Source organism: Acanthochromis polyacanthus, chromosome 1, assembly GCF_021347895.1.
Source record: "Acanthochromis polyacanthus isolate Apoly-LR-REF ecotype Palm Island chromosome 1, KAUST_Apoly_ChrSc, whole genome shotgun sequence".
Taxonomy (NCBI): Eukaryota; Metazoa; Chordata; class Actinopteri; family Pomacentridae; genus Acanthochromis; species Acanthochromis polyacanthus.
Window position 1 is genome coordinate 16,063,561 of NC_067113.1, and position 13,332 is coordinate 16,076,892.

Sequence of the window (13,332 nt, forward strand, 5' to 3'; positions counted from 1 at the left end):
TGTAGCGTCAGCAGCTCCTCCTCCTGCCATCAGGTAGAGCTGATGTTTCCTCTTCATCAGGCTCCCTTTCCTAAACGTTAACCTTATCTCCAGCTTTAGTGTTTCCTAAAGCAGCAATATTCACAGGACAAGCAACAGGGTTATTAAAACACTGAAATAGTTTCATTACCGCCCGGCAAAACTGCGTTTGCCGGAAGGTATTGTTTTCACCTGCATGGTCTTGCTTACGTGTTTGTCCGTAACGCTTTGGTTTCCGCGTGACAACTCCATAAAATATTGATGTAGCCTCACCATATTTGGTACACAGGTGTACCATAATAAGACACAGGTCAAGTTTGAATTTGGTGACCGTGACCTCATTTTCAAGGTCACAGGGGTCATCTTTGTCACCGGGCGGTCCAAGTTTGGTAAAACTTCTTGTTTGTCTTTGCTTTCTTTTTGTTATTTTTTCTCCGCTGACTGGCGTTGGATCATTAGAGGTTGCTGACTCATGCCCCTCTTCCTCTAAGCCAGGGGTATTCAGCTAAAATTCAGAGAGGTCCAGTCAGCAAAGGTCCAGAACATCATAATGTCTAACTTGAATTAGTGTGATATATCTTGCTGTAACCTAGTTATATTAGAGTCTGCCTGTAATCAAAAACTGACCGTCAAATAAATTCAGTACGGTTCAAAAACATTTTGACATTTATTAATAAATAACCTTTTATGTCTAAAATAACTTTTTATATCTTAAAATAAAGTGTCGAACTTTAAAAAAAAATGTGGCTCAACAACCTGAACCAACTTACATACTGTACATCTTTAACAATACCTAAATCTCATAAATGTAAACACTTGAACACTTTTACATTTTTTTCTGTCTTATTTCACTCCCCTATATATAGCTCTGCTGCTTAATGGGAGAACTGAGCTGCTGCTTCTCCTGCCAGTGTTTTGAGTCATGGCCTGAATGGTGTCAGGGTCATTCTCAAACATATTTAGAGGAGCTCATTGGTGAGTCTGGAACAATATTTAGTTTTGATTATGTTCATAGTTGAGAAAGCTGCCTTACAGCTGTATGTTCAGCCAAACATGTTCAGCATGTGACCACAGTCTGTCCTCTACTGATGTGTAATGCACAAAAGACACGACTCTAAGAGTCAATGCTTTGTAGTGAATCTGAAGAGCCGACTCCTAACATATTTAATGGAGTATGGAGTTTAACACTGTCCTCGCAGAAAACATGTTACTGGATCCTAGATTAAAGAAGCTTGCCTTCAGTGACAACAGAGCTGTTGATGAGACACTTCAGAGAATATGAGCAGCAGCCTGACACCTCCACCATTAGACCAAGTGGAGGAGGAATCTCAAACTTCTGCTGTGTGGAGCCTCTTTGATGGAAGAGCTACAGGAGATGATTCAGGAGAAATCCTACAGCTGATGTGGTAATGGAGGATCATATCTAGAGGAACCCCTCATCCAACCAGCAGACGACCCACTGAGCTGGAGCAGGACAAGGCCTCAGTCTGCCCCACCTGGTGAAGGTGATGGAGGAGAGACAACTTCTTCCATCTGAGAGAATCTTCTCAGAAACACAGCAGATATTCACTGAAAGAAGAAATGTATCAGCCCATCCAAGCTCAGGCTTCTGATTTTTCTGAATGTCAGCCTGCTCTGAGGACATTTATACTGTTTGAATACTGAGTCTGGTTCTGTTTCTGTTCTGGTTCTGTGGGTTCATGTGCAGAGTTTTGTTCATTTATTTTTTGTGCAAAAAAGTTTGGTTGAAATAATAAACAAAAGTAAGAATGCGTGTTTTTATAACAAAACAAATGCACAAAATGAGTCAATTATAAGGCTTCTCATAAAAACACTGAATGCAAAAGTGTTTGTCAAAACACAAATGATTAATATTTGCCAGGTTAGGATAAAATATGAGGCTACAAACAATAATAAATTAGGAGCCATTTGGGAGCCGAAAGAACCGGCTTTTCTTTGAAGCCGTGTCAAAAGATCTCTGAAAAGAGCCGAACTTCCATCACTACTGTCCTCTTCTCTGTCCCTCATCTCTCAACTTCAGACTTCATTGGCTGAGTAGCGTCACGTGGGATGCCTGAACTCATACATAATTGGTCTGTGCGTTTCTGAGCTGACAGACCAATGATAAACACTGGAAAGCTGCACCGGTAAAATAGAAGCGACTTGTCAAATTTACACCCATATAGACGGCGTCTGGGTCCGGATCCGGACCGTGGTCCGCCTTTAGTGAGCCCTGTTCTCAGCCAGACAGCTCCCCCCATCCCATGCCGTATAACAAAGGGTCTCCAATGAGTGTGCTAACTGGGCTTTCAATCTCCTTCCATCTGGATCTGTAGCTTGTTTTACACCAACCGACTAGTGGTCTAATCTGGGATGCTCTGTAGTAGTCTTTAAGACATGGAAGAGCTAGTACCCCTTTTTCCTTAGGTAGTTGTAGGGTTGTGAACTTTACTCATGGTTTTTTCCCTGCCCATATAAATCTCAAGATAACTTTATCTCATTCCGGAAAAAAAAACTGTTCTGAACCTCCTATGGCTACTGATTGGAATAAATATGAAAGTCTTGGCATAAAATTCATTTTTACGTGAACTCATGATTAGGTAGGGAATTATATTCCATCTGGGGCTGCACAGTGGAATAGTGGTTAGCACTTTCGCCTTGCGGCAAGAAGATCTTTCTGCATGGAGTTTGCATGTTCTCCCTGTGCATGTGTGGGTTTTCCGGCTTCCTCCCACTGTCCAAAAATATGCTGAGGTTAATTGATGACTCTAAATTGTCCGTAGGTGTGAATGTGAGTGTGATTGTTTGTCTGTATATATAGCCCTGCGACAGACTGGCGATCTGTAGTTGATCCGTAGTTGATTTCATCCAGTTTGGATAGGTCAGTAGGTAAAGAATTGATATTTGGCTCAAAGGTACTGAGGGGGATTAAAGTGAAAGTTGAGAACTTGAGTTTTTCACTCATTTAGTTTATAGGCCGAGCATGAACCATATTCATGTAACACTGACATCAGCTCTAGCAAAGAATCTGTTGGATATGAAAGATACGTTAGAATATTGTCCACAAATAGAGCTATTTTTTGTTCTGCTGCTGCCAGTGACTCAGTAAAAATCCCAAATAAAAGTGGGCTCAATGGGCATCCCTGGCTAGTGGATCTCTCTAGGGGGAAGAGTCAGTCAGCTCACCATCACTTTTAAGTCTTGCTGATGGCCTATTATATAGGGCTTTTATTGTCTCGATGATTACTTTGTCAAAACCAAATTTTTCGATAGCATCAAATAAGAATTTCTATCACACCGAATCAAAAGCCTTTTGCGCATCTATACTTATTAACAGAGCCTGGATTTTGTTTTGGTTTATATGTCTAATTATTTGTAGAGATCTTTTAATATTTTCAGGCGTTTGGCGTGACTGAACAAAACCTGTTGGGTCTATATTAATTATTTCCAGTAGAATTTTTTGGAGTCTTTTTGCTATTACAAATAGATTTGGATGAAATTTACAAGGAAGGTCAGAAAAAGACACAAGGACCGACCAATTAGATTTTGGCAGTGATGCGGCTTATAGTCTGGATCCACATATTTGTTAAAGATTTCTGTATCATTGCCAGATAGCGGCATGCTGTCACTGTAACTATGACAATGTGAACACTACGTCAACTGCATGCTGACGATCACATGATTGCGATCCTACTGCAAATTGATCACTGCGGTCTTATCAGGACTTATCCATCGGACATGAATCATGAATCATAATTAATAAATAGCATTAATAAATATACGCAGTGAAGCAGTGTGTGAGTGCTATATGTTATATGCTGTGTCCATGCAGAATTTATGTTTACATATATTCGGTTTGTCTTTCTCCACAGACATCAGCAAATGTAAAGAAGACCCACCGATGCAGCCGGACCATAGACTGTATATAAAAATGGACGTAGCATCTGGCTCCAAAAATGAAGCCCACCCGGAAGTGTCAGAAACTTGCAATATCACGCCGTCCGCTAGGGTTGACTCCAAAAAGCTTTTGCTCCATAGACCCAATTCGTCAATGGAAAAAATAAAATTTGATCGACTGATTTTCTACAGCTCAGGATTTTTTCCCCGTTAGTTTTCATGGTCAAAATGAGAGATCAGGTGGCCGATTTTAAAATAAATCAATACTGAATTTTAAATAAATCGTTAAAGTTGGCGGGGCCAGGGGGCGTGGCTATACTTCATAGTAGGGATGGGAATTTCGACTAATTTCCGAACCGACTAGTCGCTAATTTTATTGGTGACTAGTCGGGTTCGTAAACTTGCAATTTAACCCTTTAAGCGCCAAAGTCGCAATATTGCGACAAGCAACATTGCTGAACATAACAAGTCATAGCTTCAAATATACTGCCTCGTGTGCCTCATGTACTGTACACCAGGAGATGGCGGACATCTGGAACTTCAATCTGAGCATCAGTTGTGGGCGTGTTTTCATTCAAAGTTTTGGAGTTTACAGAGTTTGAAAACCAAGGAGACGAGACTCGCCATCGGCGCGTATCAGAGCGCAAGACGGCACATTTTAGAGTGAGAAAACTCACCATACCGAGAGGTCTGCTCAACGCTGACAAAGTACTTTGTCAAGTAATGACTTACTCATATTCTGAAGAGGAATATTCACCCTCTGATGAAGATGTTCAGTCGTCCACTGAGACAGAAAGTGCCGCTGCGTCTGTGCGTAACGGCAGCGGGTCGGTGTGCCATGACAGTCCACGAGCAGCACATACTGGAGCCGATGCTTTGCTTCGGGGTGGCAGGAAGGGACGTGGTGGGTGTAGCTGGAGTGGTCAAAACACTGCTAATGATGAGGGGGATAGTGGGGGTTTAAAAAAGAGACAAGCATATGCTACTGGCAGGATCAACCAGGTAGCCCAGACGGGACAAGCGTGCGGCGCACGCCCGAGCAGAGAGCTGCATGGCGGCGTCCGGTCGGGGACAAAGGTGCATGATGCTTAATGCAGCGTTTAACCGACTAGTAAAATAGTAAACGTTTAATAAATGAGTAGGCGGTTAAACGATTAAACGACTAGTCATGCACATCCCGACTTCATATACAGTCTTGTCTGGAATGATTGACAGATCCTTTAGGGCAGAGAAGCCTCTGCGGTAAAATGTGGGCAGGATAAGAGAATCTTCAGCTCTCGGTCTGGCCCGCCCATAGACTGGTCCTGCCCCTAGTTGCTCTCCGGTCCAGCCTGTTTGATGACGCTTTTTACGTCACTGGCTCCAAAAAAATCCAAAATGGCGACCAGGAATTAGCAAAATCCGGGCTTCATTTTCTCGGCGTTGAAACCAATGGGTGACGTCACGGTTAGTTCACGCCTGAGCCGGACCTAAAGTCATTTCCAAGGACCCTGATGGGGGACAGGAGGAGGAGCTTCAAGGCAACCTGGTACCACATCCACCCCTGGCTTGAATATTCCAAACAGCTGGACTCTGCGTATTGTTACGCTTGCAGACACTTTAGCCCTCCCAATAGCCCAGACACAGTCTTTGACTCACCAGTTGGTTTCAAAAACTGGAAGAAAGCATCTTACAAAGCGGGGGGTTTTGCACTGCATGCAAGGTCTGAGCGACACAAACAAGCCATAGTTACATGGCGGCACTATCAGAGAGCTGCAGCAGCGAATGCAACACTGGTCGATGCTTTAAACAAGGAGCACAACAGACAGATCAAAGAAAATCGGGAATACATAAAAACAATAGGGGAAGTGCTGTTACTTACTGCCACTCAAAACCTGGCCCAAAGAGGTCAGGATGAGTCTGCAGACTCAGATAATAAAGGGAACTTCAAGGCTAACCATGACAAAGCTGCGATCCCAGTGAGTACTGCTTCTTGTGAGCGGAGTGTTTCTACGTTAAAGTTTGTGAAAACATACCTCAGATCCACCATGAATGATGAGAGATTAAGCAATCTGGGTGTACTGAGCATCGAGTCTAGGAGGGCAAAGGCATTGAATCTTGACTCATTTGTTAATCGGTTTTCCAGAAATCATCAAAACCGCAAAATACAGTTGCTGTAATAGGGCAGCCAATATTTGTATATAGTGTTGTTATATTTCTGTAAAATGTTATCTTTTTATACTCCTCTGAAATTTGATATTTTGAACCATTCACTTTGGTTACAATGGTTAAACACTATTTTTATGAAATGAAAATACATCAAATAAGATTTTGAATCTTTGTCTTTTTTGCCCCGGGTTGAATGTGCCCCTCTGACAAAAACCCTACCCCCAGCCAGGCCCCCTCAGTAAAATTGGTCTAGAACCGCCACTGGACATGATACAGGGAACAATTGATTAAACTGGTCACAGGGGTCACTTAGCACATTTCTTGCATATTGCATCATTTGTATAGGAAGGGATATACGTAGGATGATCAAAATTCATACAGAGTATCATGCATGAGCGTGGTTCTGACATCTACTGAGGGCTCGTCTAGTTTCATTTATTTTCATTGTTATACAGATGATCATCCAGTTATTCTTCAAAGTGGATCTGACAGTGATAAACTTCAGGTCTGTCTCAGCTGGTAGGACCTGGTTATCAACTAATTTCCTGCTGCTGAATTCTGCTAAGACAGAAATGATGTTGACTCGACCTGAAAGAGTTAATCCTCTGTTTGACAATTTTAGAGTGAGCATGATACAGTGATGGCTAGAAGTTGGGACTTTGCATGGCTATAGTAAGAGAACAGATGAGTTTCTGTGCAAATTTGCAGATCTCTACCACCTGTGCTACATTGACTTCAGGGTCCTTCATGGGGGGCAATGTTCAGCAGTCCATATCTCTCTAAATAATGTGCCTAGAGGGCTCCCCCTGTATAGGTTTTACGCCACTCTGGTCTAGAGCAATACTAAATGGTGCTAAGACATTAATCTGTAAGATTTCTAGTATTTTTAACACCCTTAACCCTACTCGCGAGTGGTGTTTACAAATAATTTATACATTTTACGACCATCGTTGAGTTGTCAGATGAGTTTTGGTATCGGTCGTTGGAATAATAGCCCTGGACACACCTCACAGAGGTTTAAAAGCTGAGGCAACACCAATCACCACCAGAACTGAAGAAGCCTCTTGGATGAGAGGTGAAACGTCTTCAAGGAACTTTCTTAAAGTCCAGTGGATTTATTTAAACTACTTTGGATAAGTCTGCCTGCTGCAATCAGACAGGCATTGTCCATTGACATATTTAAAACAAAGCTGAAGACCCATTTGTTTACTTTTACATATGAATCTTAAATGTGTTTGTTTTACTGATGTCTTTTTTATTGTTTTTATTTCTGTGTACAGTACTTTGACTGAAAGTACTTTATGAATACATTTACTATTATTATATTATTGTTTTTTCTTATTTAGATTCCACAAAAGTAAGTAGTAGTAAGTAGAACTGAAAATACAATGATCTAAAAGGTTTTGATTTTGAGACATCCATTGAAGAGAACAATCTCTCAGCAATCTCTAGCAATAAGAAGAACATTGATCTTAGGACAGGTGATTGTTTTTCTCCTCTAAGATTTCAATTAATATCTGGTAGTATGAGTTCATACAACAGGACTGGTCTGTTGGAGCTTTGTCACTATAACTTTGTATGCAGGCACTTCAAAGCAAAGTGGGAACCTGAGGAAGCTTCTGTCCTGTAGTCTGTGGTCTCCACGTCTCCACTACATACTGGACATGGCGGCTGTGGCGGTGACGTCACTGTCGCCTCCTCCATCAGACTCAAATGCAGCTGCGCCATCCCTCCTTTGTCTGCCGAGGAGAGCAGAAGGACTCGTAGCGGAGAGACAACGGCACAGCCCTACAACTCCACCGAACACAGACGGAAACCGACGTTTTATCCCCACCATCAGTTTCGTTGCGAAAGCGAAGCTAGCGAGGCTTCGTTCAGTTCATCCGCCGGTGTCGGTGCAGTATGAGCCAAGTGAGCGCTAATAAGAACAACTCTGAGTCCGCCATAGAATCAAGCCCTGCACAGAAGCAAGCCAAAATGGAAGACACCAAGTACCTCCCGGAGCTCCTGGCTGAGAAGGACAGCCTGGATTCATCGTTCACACACGCCATGAAGCTGATCTCCGCAGGTAATGTGGACGTCTGTTAGCATAAAGGCTAACTGACTTGTCAACGCTCGTCCGGCGCGAGGCCTAGTTTCTTTTTCTTCTTGGCTGACATTAACTGAGGCCTGAACAATGGCGCATTAAGCACGTGGCTGATGGAGATGTGGGTCAAACACCTTGCGTAGAGAATGTTACTATTTTTTTGCATTAACACACCGGGGATTTATCTTAATCATTAAATCCCTATATGCATATATCTTACGTATACAATAGTCTCGTTTGGCCATACGTAACTAAGACTTCATTGATTAACGCCGAGTCTGAACGGTTATCCTACGTTTATTTGTAACTCATGCATTACATAAATGCAATTACATTGCGTTAGCTAGGCCCAAAAAAGACACAAAGCTACAACGTGTTTGGTAGTCAATGAATCAAGTGCTTGATATTCAGGGGTTCACAACAAAACACAAAGGGGCTTTGTTTGGACTGGTTTACAGCCTGAATCATGATCACCTGAGATGGAGCAAGTTTCTGGCTATATTTGCAATTTAGTTTTATCTATGCTGTGTGTTTTAGCTACTTGGTAATTGCACATGCTAAAAATATGTTTCTAACCTGCAGAGATTGAAAGGATCCAGAAAGGTGAAGCCAAGAAGGAGCCAGAGAAAGAGACCTATCTGGACCTGTTTGCTACCAAGAATCTGAAACTTAAAGAGCGAGTACTCATTCCTACCAAGCAGTACCCAAGGGTAAGTGTTTCCCTTGTGTTTATTTTTTTTTGTCATTACGGGACTGCTCCTCTTTCTTACATCACCTTACAAATTAACCGAAGTAGCTATGTTTAGTTTATCTATGCTGAGCTGCTTTTACTTTGGAGATTTTGGCTTTGTCAGTACAATGTCTTAAAGCGTAACAACAGATTTGGCCTACTAATCCTGTGTGTCCGATGGTAACGCACTCAAATCTGCTAGCTTTCCTGTCCCTAAATTAGTCAGTCATGCGCCTAGTGCTCTACTAAGCTCGTTTCTGCATGAACAGCTTTGCAGTCAAAACAGTAAAGATGGGAGATGTGGAGACTGTTGTGGGGTTCAAAGATTTTTTTTTTGACTTGCATCCACCTCCCTAAAATGCTTGAAGTGAGGTGATGCAGTTCATGCTCAAATACTGTGTTGCAGGTCAACTTTGTGGGAAAGCTTTTGGGACCACAGGGGAGCACAATCAAAAGACTCCAGGAGGAGACTGGAGCAAAGATTTCAGTTCTGGGTAAAGGTTCCATGAGGGACAAGAATAAGGTGGGTGTAGAAATGTTATATTTGCAGCATGATCAAAAAATATTTGCCTGTATTATTCATGTGGCTGAGTATTTGTATGTTAAGAGTTTGCATTTTGTGTATTCCTCAGGAAGAGGAGCTTAGGAAGGGCGGTGAGGCTAAATACGCTCACCTGGCCATGGAGCTGCATGTGTTCATTGAAGTCACAGCTCCCATACCAGAAGCCTATATGCGCATGGCTCATGCCATGGAGGAGGTCAAGAAGTTCCTTATCCCGGTAAGTGACTAATGCTCAGGCTCTTGCACACCAACTATGGAAACATTTTAACTTAAACTCCGAAAAGCTTCACCGCACTGCGTGCATCTTTTAACTGTTTTGGTCTCCTCTTTAGGAACCTGGTGAGCACGACCCGTACATGGATCCTAACTTCCTGAATGGGTCTCAGGATGGTTCAGGCAGAGGGCGAGGTGGTCATCTTGGAAGAGGCAGAGGTGGACCACCTGGCGCTGGAGGACCAAGGTATGTGCTAATCGGTTTTAAAGCTATCTTGTAATGCTGCACATTATCACATAGGTACAGAAGCACACAGACTTTCTCATTTTAATCATGTTGACCTAAAGCTCACGACCCATTTTTTTTTTTGTTTGTTTTTGCTATTGCATACATAGTCCTTTGTTTTGCTTAACAGTTTCATGTAGATAATCACATTTTACAACTTGTCTATTCTCTCACAGGGGCCGAGGAATGCCACGTGGGGGCCCTCGAGGAGCAATGCGTGGTGGAGCTCCACGGGGAGGACCAGGACGGGGCAACGGTCCGAGAGGTGCACCATCTGGTCGGGGTGGACTACCGTCTGCTCCCAACAGAGGAGGATCAGCGGCCCGCTCTAGACCACCTGCAGCAGGGGCTCCAAGGATGCTTCCCGCCGGGGGAATGTCCCACCAGCAACACCAGGTTCCTCCCTCAGGATCACAGCCCAAACCCGATGCCTATGACGATTATGTAATTTTCCTGAATCATGTTTCTGCATGTCATGTGAATTGCCCCTAGCCAAGTGGTTGTGATCCTTTGCTCAAAATTAATGCAATATCAATTAATGTGACATCTTTTTGTCACAGTAGTTGTGATGAACCTAACATTGCTTTTATTTGTTTGTTTGTTTTTTTTAGCCTTCATATGAGGAGCCATATGCAGAGCCTTCCTATGAGGGATACGACAATTATTATAATCAGCAGTCTGCACCTGCGTGAGTCAAAATTCTTTTTAACAGCTTGGTTTATCTGTTTGACACTGTATTTGAATTTGGACTGTATTGCTCTGACATTTTTATTTCTGATCTCCCATCAGGGATACTGAATATTACGATTATGGACACGGTGAAGCACAGGATCAGTCATATGAGCCTTATGGTAAGTTTTAAAATGTGAAATCTGTTTGCTGTCTAACAGAAAACTACCTGAAATGAACTCCTGTCTTCACTCCAAACATTACCCGATGCTTTTATATATATTTTTTGTCTTTGTTTCTGTTCAATTGTTGTAGGTCAAGATGACTGGGACAATTCATGGTCCAACTCTGGGACAGGAGGCAAAGCTCCCCCTTCTCGGCAGTCAAAGGGATCGTACAGAGAGCATCCCTACGGAAGATACTGAACGACTACTGGTAGAGAGTTGCTACGGCAACTGTCTCCGATTGTAACTCGCGTAACTTTTCAAAAGTAATTTCCCTCTCGTTTGTTCCCTTTTTTTATGGTTTATTTTTTTGTTTTTTTAAAATCAATAGAGACGTTTTGTTGGATGTATCATAGGATGCCAGAGGAGACACTCGAACGCAGCATTTTTTTTCATTGTTTATCTGTTTCCATTTAATGTTTTTCGGTTGCATAGATAGGTCCTAGTGACATAAACTTAAAAAAAAGGCTTAAGAGTGACATTTTAGTGCTATTTGATGGTTGTAATTTTCAGTTAATGGTTCCTGAACAAACTGTGATTGTGGCGATAAACTCTTCTTACATAGGCTGCATTTTAAAAAGTCCTTCATGACTGGACAAAAATTATTCCTAATGCCTCGATGTAAAGTTGCTAGAACTAAAACGGATTTAGTCACAGAATCCAATACAGCCCAGAGCTATTTTGACTAAAACTAAAAGTCTTATTTGTTTTTACTAGATTGCAAAGTCTAGTCATGTGTGAAGTTACTGAATCTTCAAAAATACTGTAGAAATCCACTTGAAAAAGAATAAAGGCCTCTATTTTTGCCATCTTTACAATTGGTATTTTATGAAAAATCATTCTATTACTTCCAAAATCCTCACTGATCGGCTAATTCTTGTAAAGCTTGAAGAATTAACAATCTTTACTGTATGTAAGGACGGCTGCAGCCAACTCAATATTTTGTACATAACCTTAGGACAACTGTGTATGCTTTAAGTCGTGCCGTCTCCAAAATGCATAATGCTTGTGTACTTTTGACTAAATAGGATACTAAACATATCCCAAAATGTTTTTCTGCAGTGCGTGTTTCAATAAAGTTTCTAGTTTCTTTTTAATCAATCTAAACATGGTATTTTGCCTTTGTTGTACCAAAGGAATGCCTTCACCTTGTGAAAATGGTCCTTAGTTGTTCTCAGCAATGCTGATTAAGCTGTATGTATAGACGTCAGCCTGATTTTTAAAACAAAAACAGTGTTTTGACAGTGAGCTTATCCTCTTCGTCTGTTTTCAAAACTTATCTAAATGACACTTGTAATGCCACCTTCAAAAAAAAATAAAGCTCATCATTCCTTGAGGTAATGTGCTGCCAAATACATGTTTGACTTGAGAATGATCTAGTGCTTGAACATGTAATGTCATTAACCTTTAGTTAGTGTATCTCTTCAAGCTCTCAAGAGAGCAATGTATCTTAAGCCGCTTGAAATAACTGAATTTCAACAGTATTTCAAATCAAGCTTGCAGGGATCTTACTTGACTTTGATGCAAAGTCATGCTGGCTGGTTTTTATAAAAGAAAAATATCGCAGAGGAGAGGATTCTAAAAGCCTAAAGATCGCCACAAGAAGGTAAAACTAACCCCAACACTCATTTGTTAGATTTTTGTTTTATTTTCTGTGCAAAACATCAAGTAATGCAAGTCATCCAAAACATATCAAAAACATTGAAGTGCAAAATTATGCTATCAGTAGTTATTCCGAGCAAAATAAGCCGTACAAAACAATCAGAGATGGTTGTGATGCAACTCTTGCTCAAATAAAACCAATAATTGTCCATTCATTTCACTCAATACTTACCTATTTCCATCTTGACAATTTCTGTAGATTAATGAAAATTAGTAGTTGCACTCAAAACGTTAAAACATCCCATTGGTGGACAAAAAACCTTCAGCTTGAGTTGCATGATATTTTTTTTTGTAGTATTAAATTAGTTTTGCATGTATGTTGCCCTCTGTATGCACATTGGCACTTGTGTGTCCAAGATCTCATTTCTTTTTCTCCTCCTAGGTTGTCAGAGAACTGTGTAGGTGCAAATGATCTATTCAACTCTGCTGTACCCGGCCTTTAAGGTCAGTTGGAAAGGAATCGCAGATGGCAGTGCTTTCCTTGAACGTTGCTGTTTTGATTATTTAAATCTTCTTTCTGTCTTCATCAGGTCCATTGAAAGTCCCAGGAAAGAGCAGAGGCCATGCTGGGTCTCTGACTGATGATTTTATTGAAAAAGAAAATAGTCTTATGCTGTTTAAGACCAAGTTTTTTTTATGATTGTTGACTGTACAGGAATTTTATCCTTTTTATTCAATGTGTCCAGAGTTAAATATTTTTACACTGAAAGCAGTTATATTGTCCATTTTGAAAATAAAGATTTTTTTTTCGACTGTAAATTAGTAAATCTTTTTATTTCTTTAACATGTGGTTGAATCTTCAGATGTGGAATGTTGGTATTAACAGCATGATTTAGG

The 13,332-nt window shown here is 41.2% G+C and overlaps 1 protein-coding gene across 3 annotated transcripts; it reads left to right on the forward strand.

Annotated features, from left to right (window-relative positions):
• The first annotated feature begins 7,749 nt into the window (after positions 1 to 7,749).
• Positions 7,750 to 13,254, forward strand: khdrbs1a (KH domain containing, RNA binding, signal transduction associated 1a). Of its 3 annotated transcripts, XR_007937047.1 has the most exons (11): positions 7,750 to 8,131; positions 8,732 to 8,859; positions 9,286 to 9,402; positions 9,512 to 9,658; positions 9,774 to 9,901; positions 10,117 to 10,384; positions 10,552 to 10,628; positions 10,730 to 10,791; positions 10,925 to 11,099; positions 12,878 to 12,939; positions 13,026 to 13,254. XR_007937047.1 is itself a non-coding variant. In XM_022195525.2 (9 exons), the coding sequence occupies exons 1-9, from the start codon at positions 7,966 to 7,968 to the stop codon at positions 11,032 to 11,034; spliced, it is 1,203 nt and encodes a 400-aa protein (XP_022051217.1). In that variant the 5' UTR covers positions 7,750 to 7,965; the 3' UTR covers positions 11,035 to 12,169. The 3 variants fall into 3 exon arrangements, 2 of the variants coding, with proteins under 2 accessions (XP_022051217.1, XP_051793162.1); XM_022195525.2 differs by lacking the exons at positions 12,878 to 12,939; positions 13,026 to 13,254 and having other exon boundaries at positions 10,925 to 12,169; XM_051937202.1 differs by lacking the exons at positions 12,878 to 12,939; positions 13,026 to 13,254 and having other exon boundaries at positions 10,117 to 10,336; positions 10,925 to 12,169.
• Positions 13,255 to 13,332: the final 78 nt, after the last annotated feature.

Bases quoted from the DNA above. Each gene is read 5' to 3' on its own strand.
- khdrbs1a (XM_022195525.2), top strand. From the start codon at position 7,966: ATGAGCCAAGTGAGCGCTAATAAGAACAACTCTGAGTCCGCCATAGAA. The intron at 8,860-9,285 runs GTAAGTGTTTCC...ACTGTGTTGCAG, and splicing joins CTACCAAGCAGTACCCAAGG to GTCAACTTTGTGGGAAAGCT. The intron at 9,659-9,773 runs GTAAGTGACTAA...TCTCCTCTTTAG, and splicing joins TCAAGAAGTTCCTTATCCCG to GAACCTGGTGAGCACGACCC.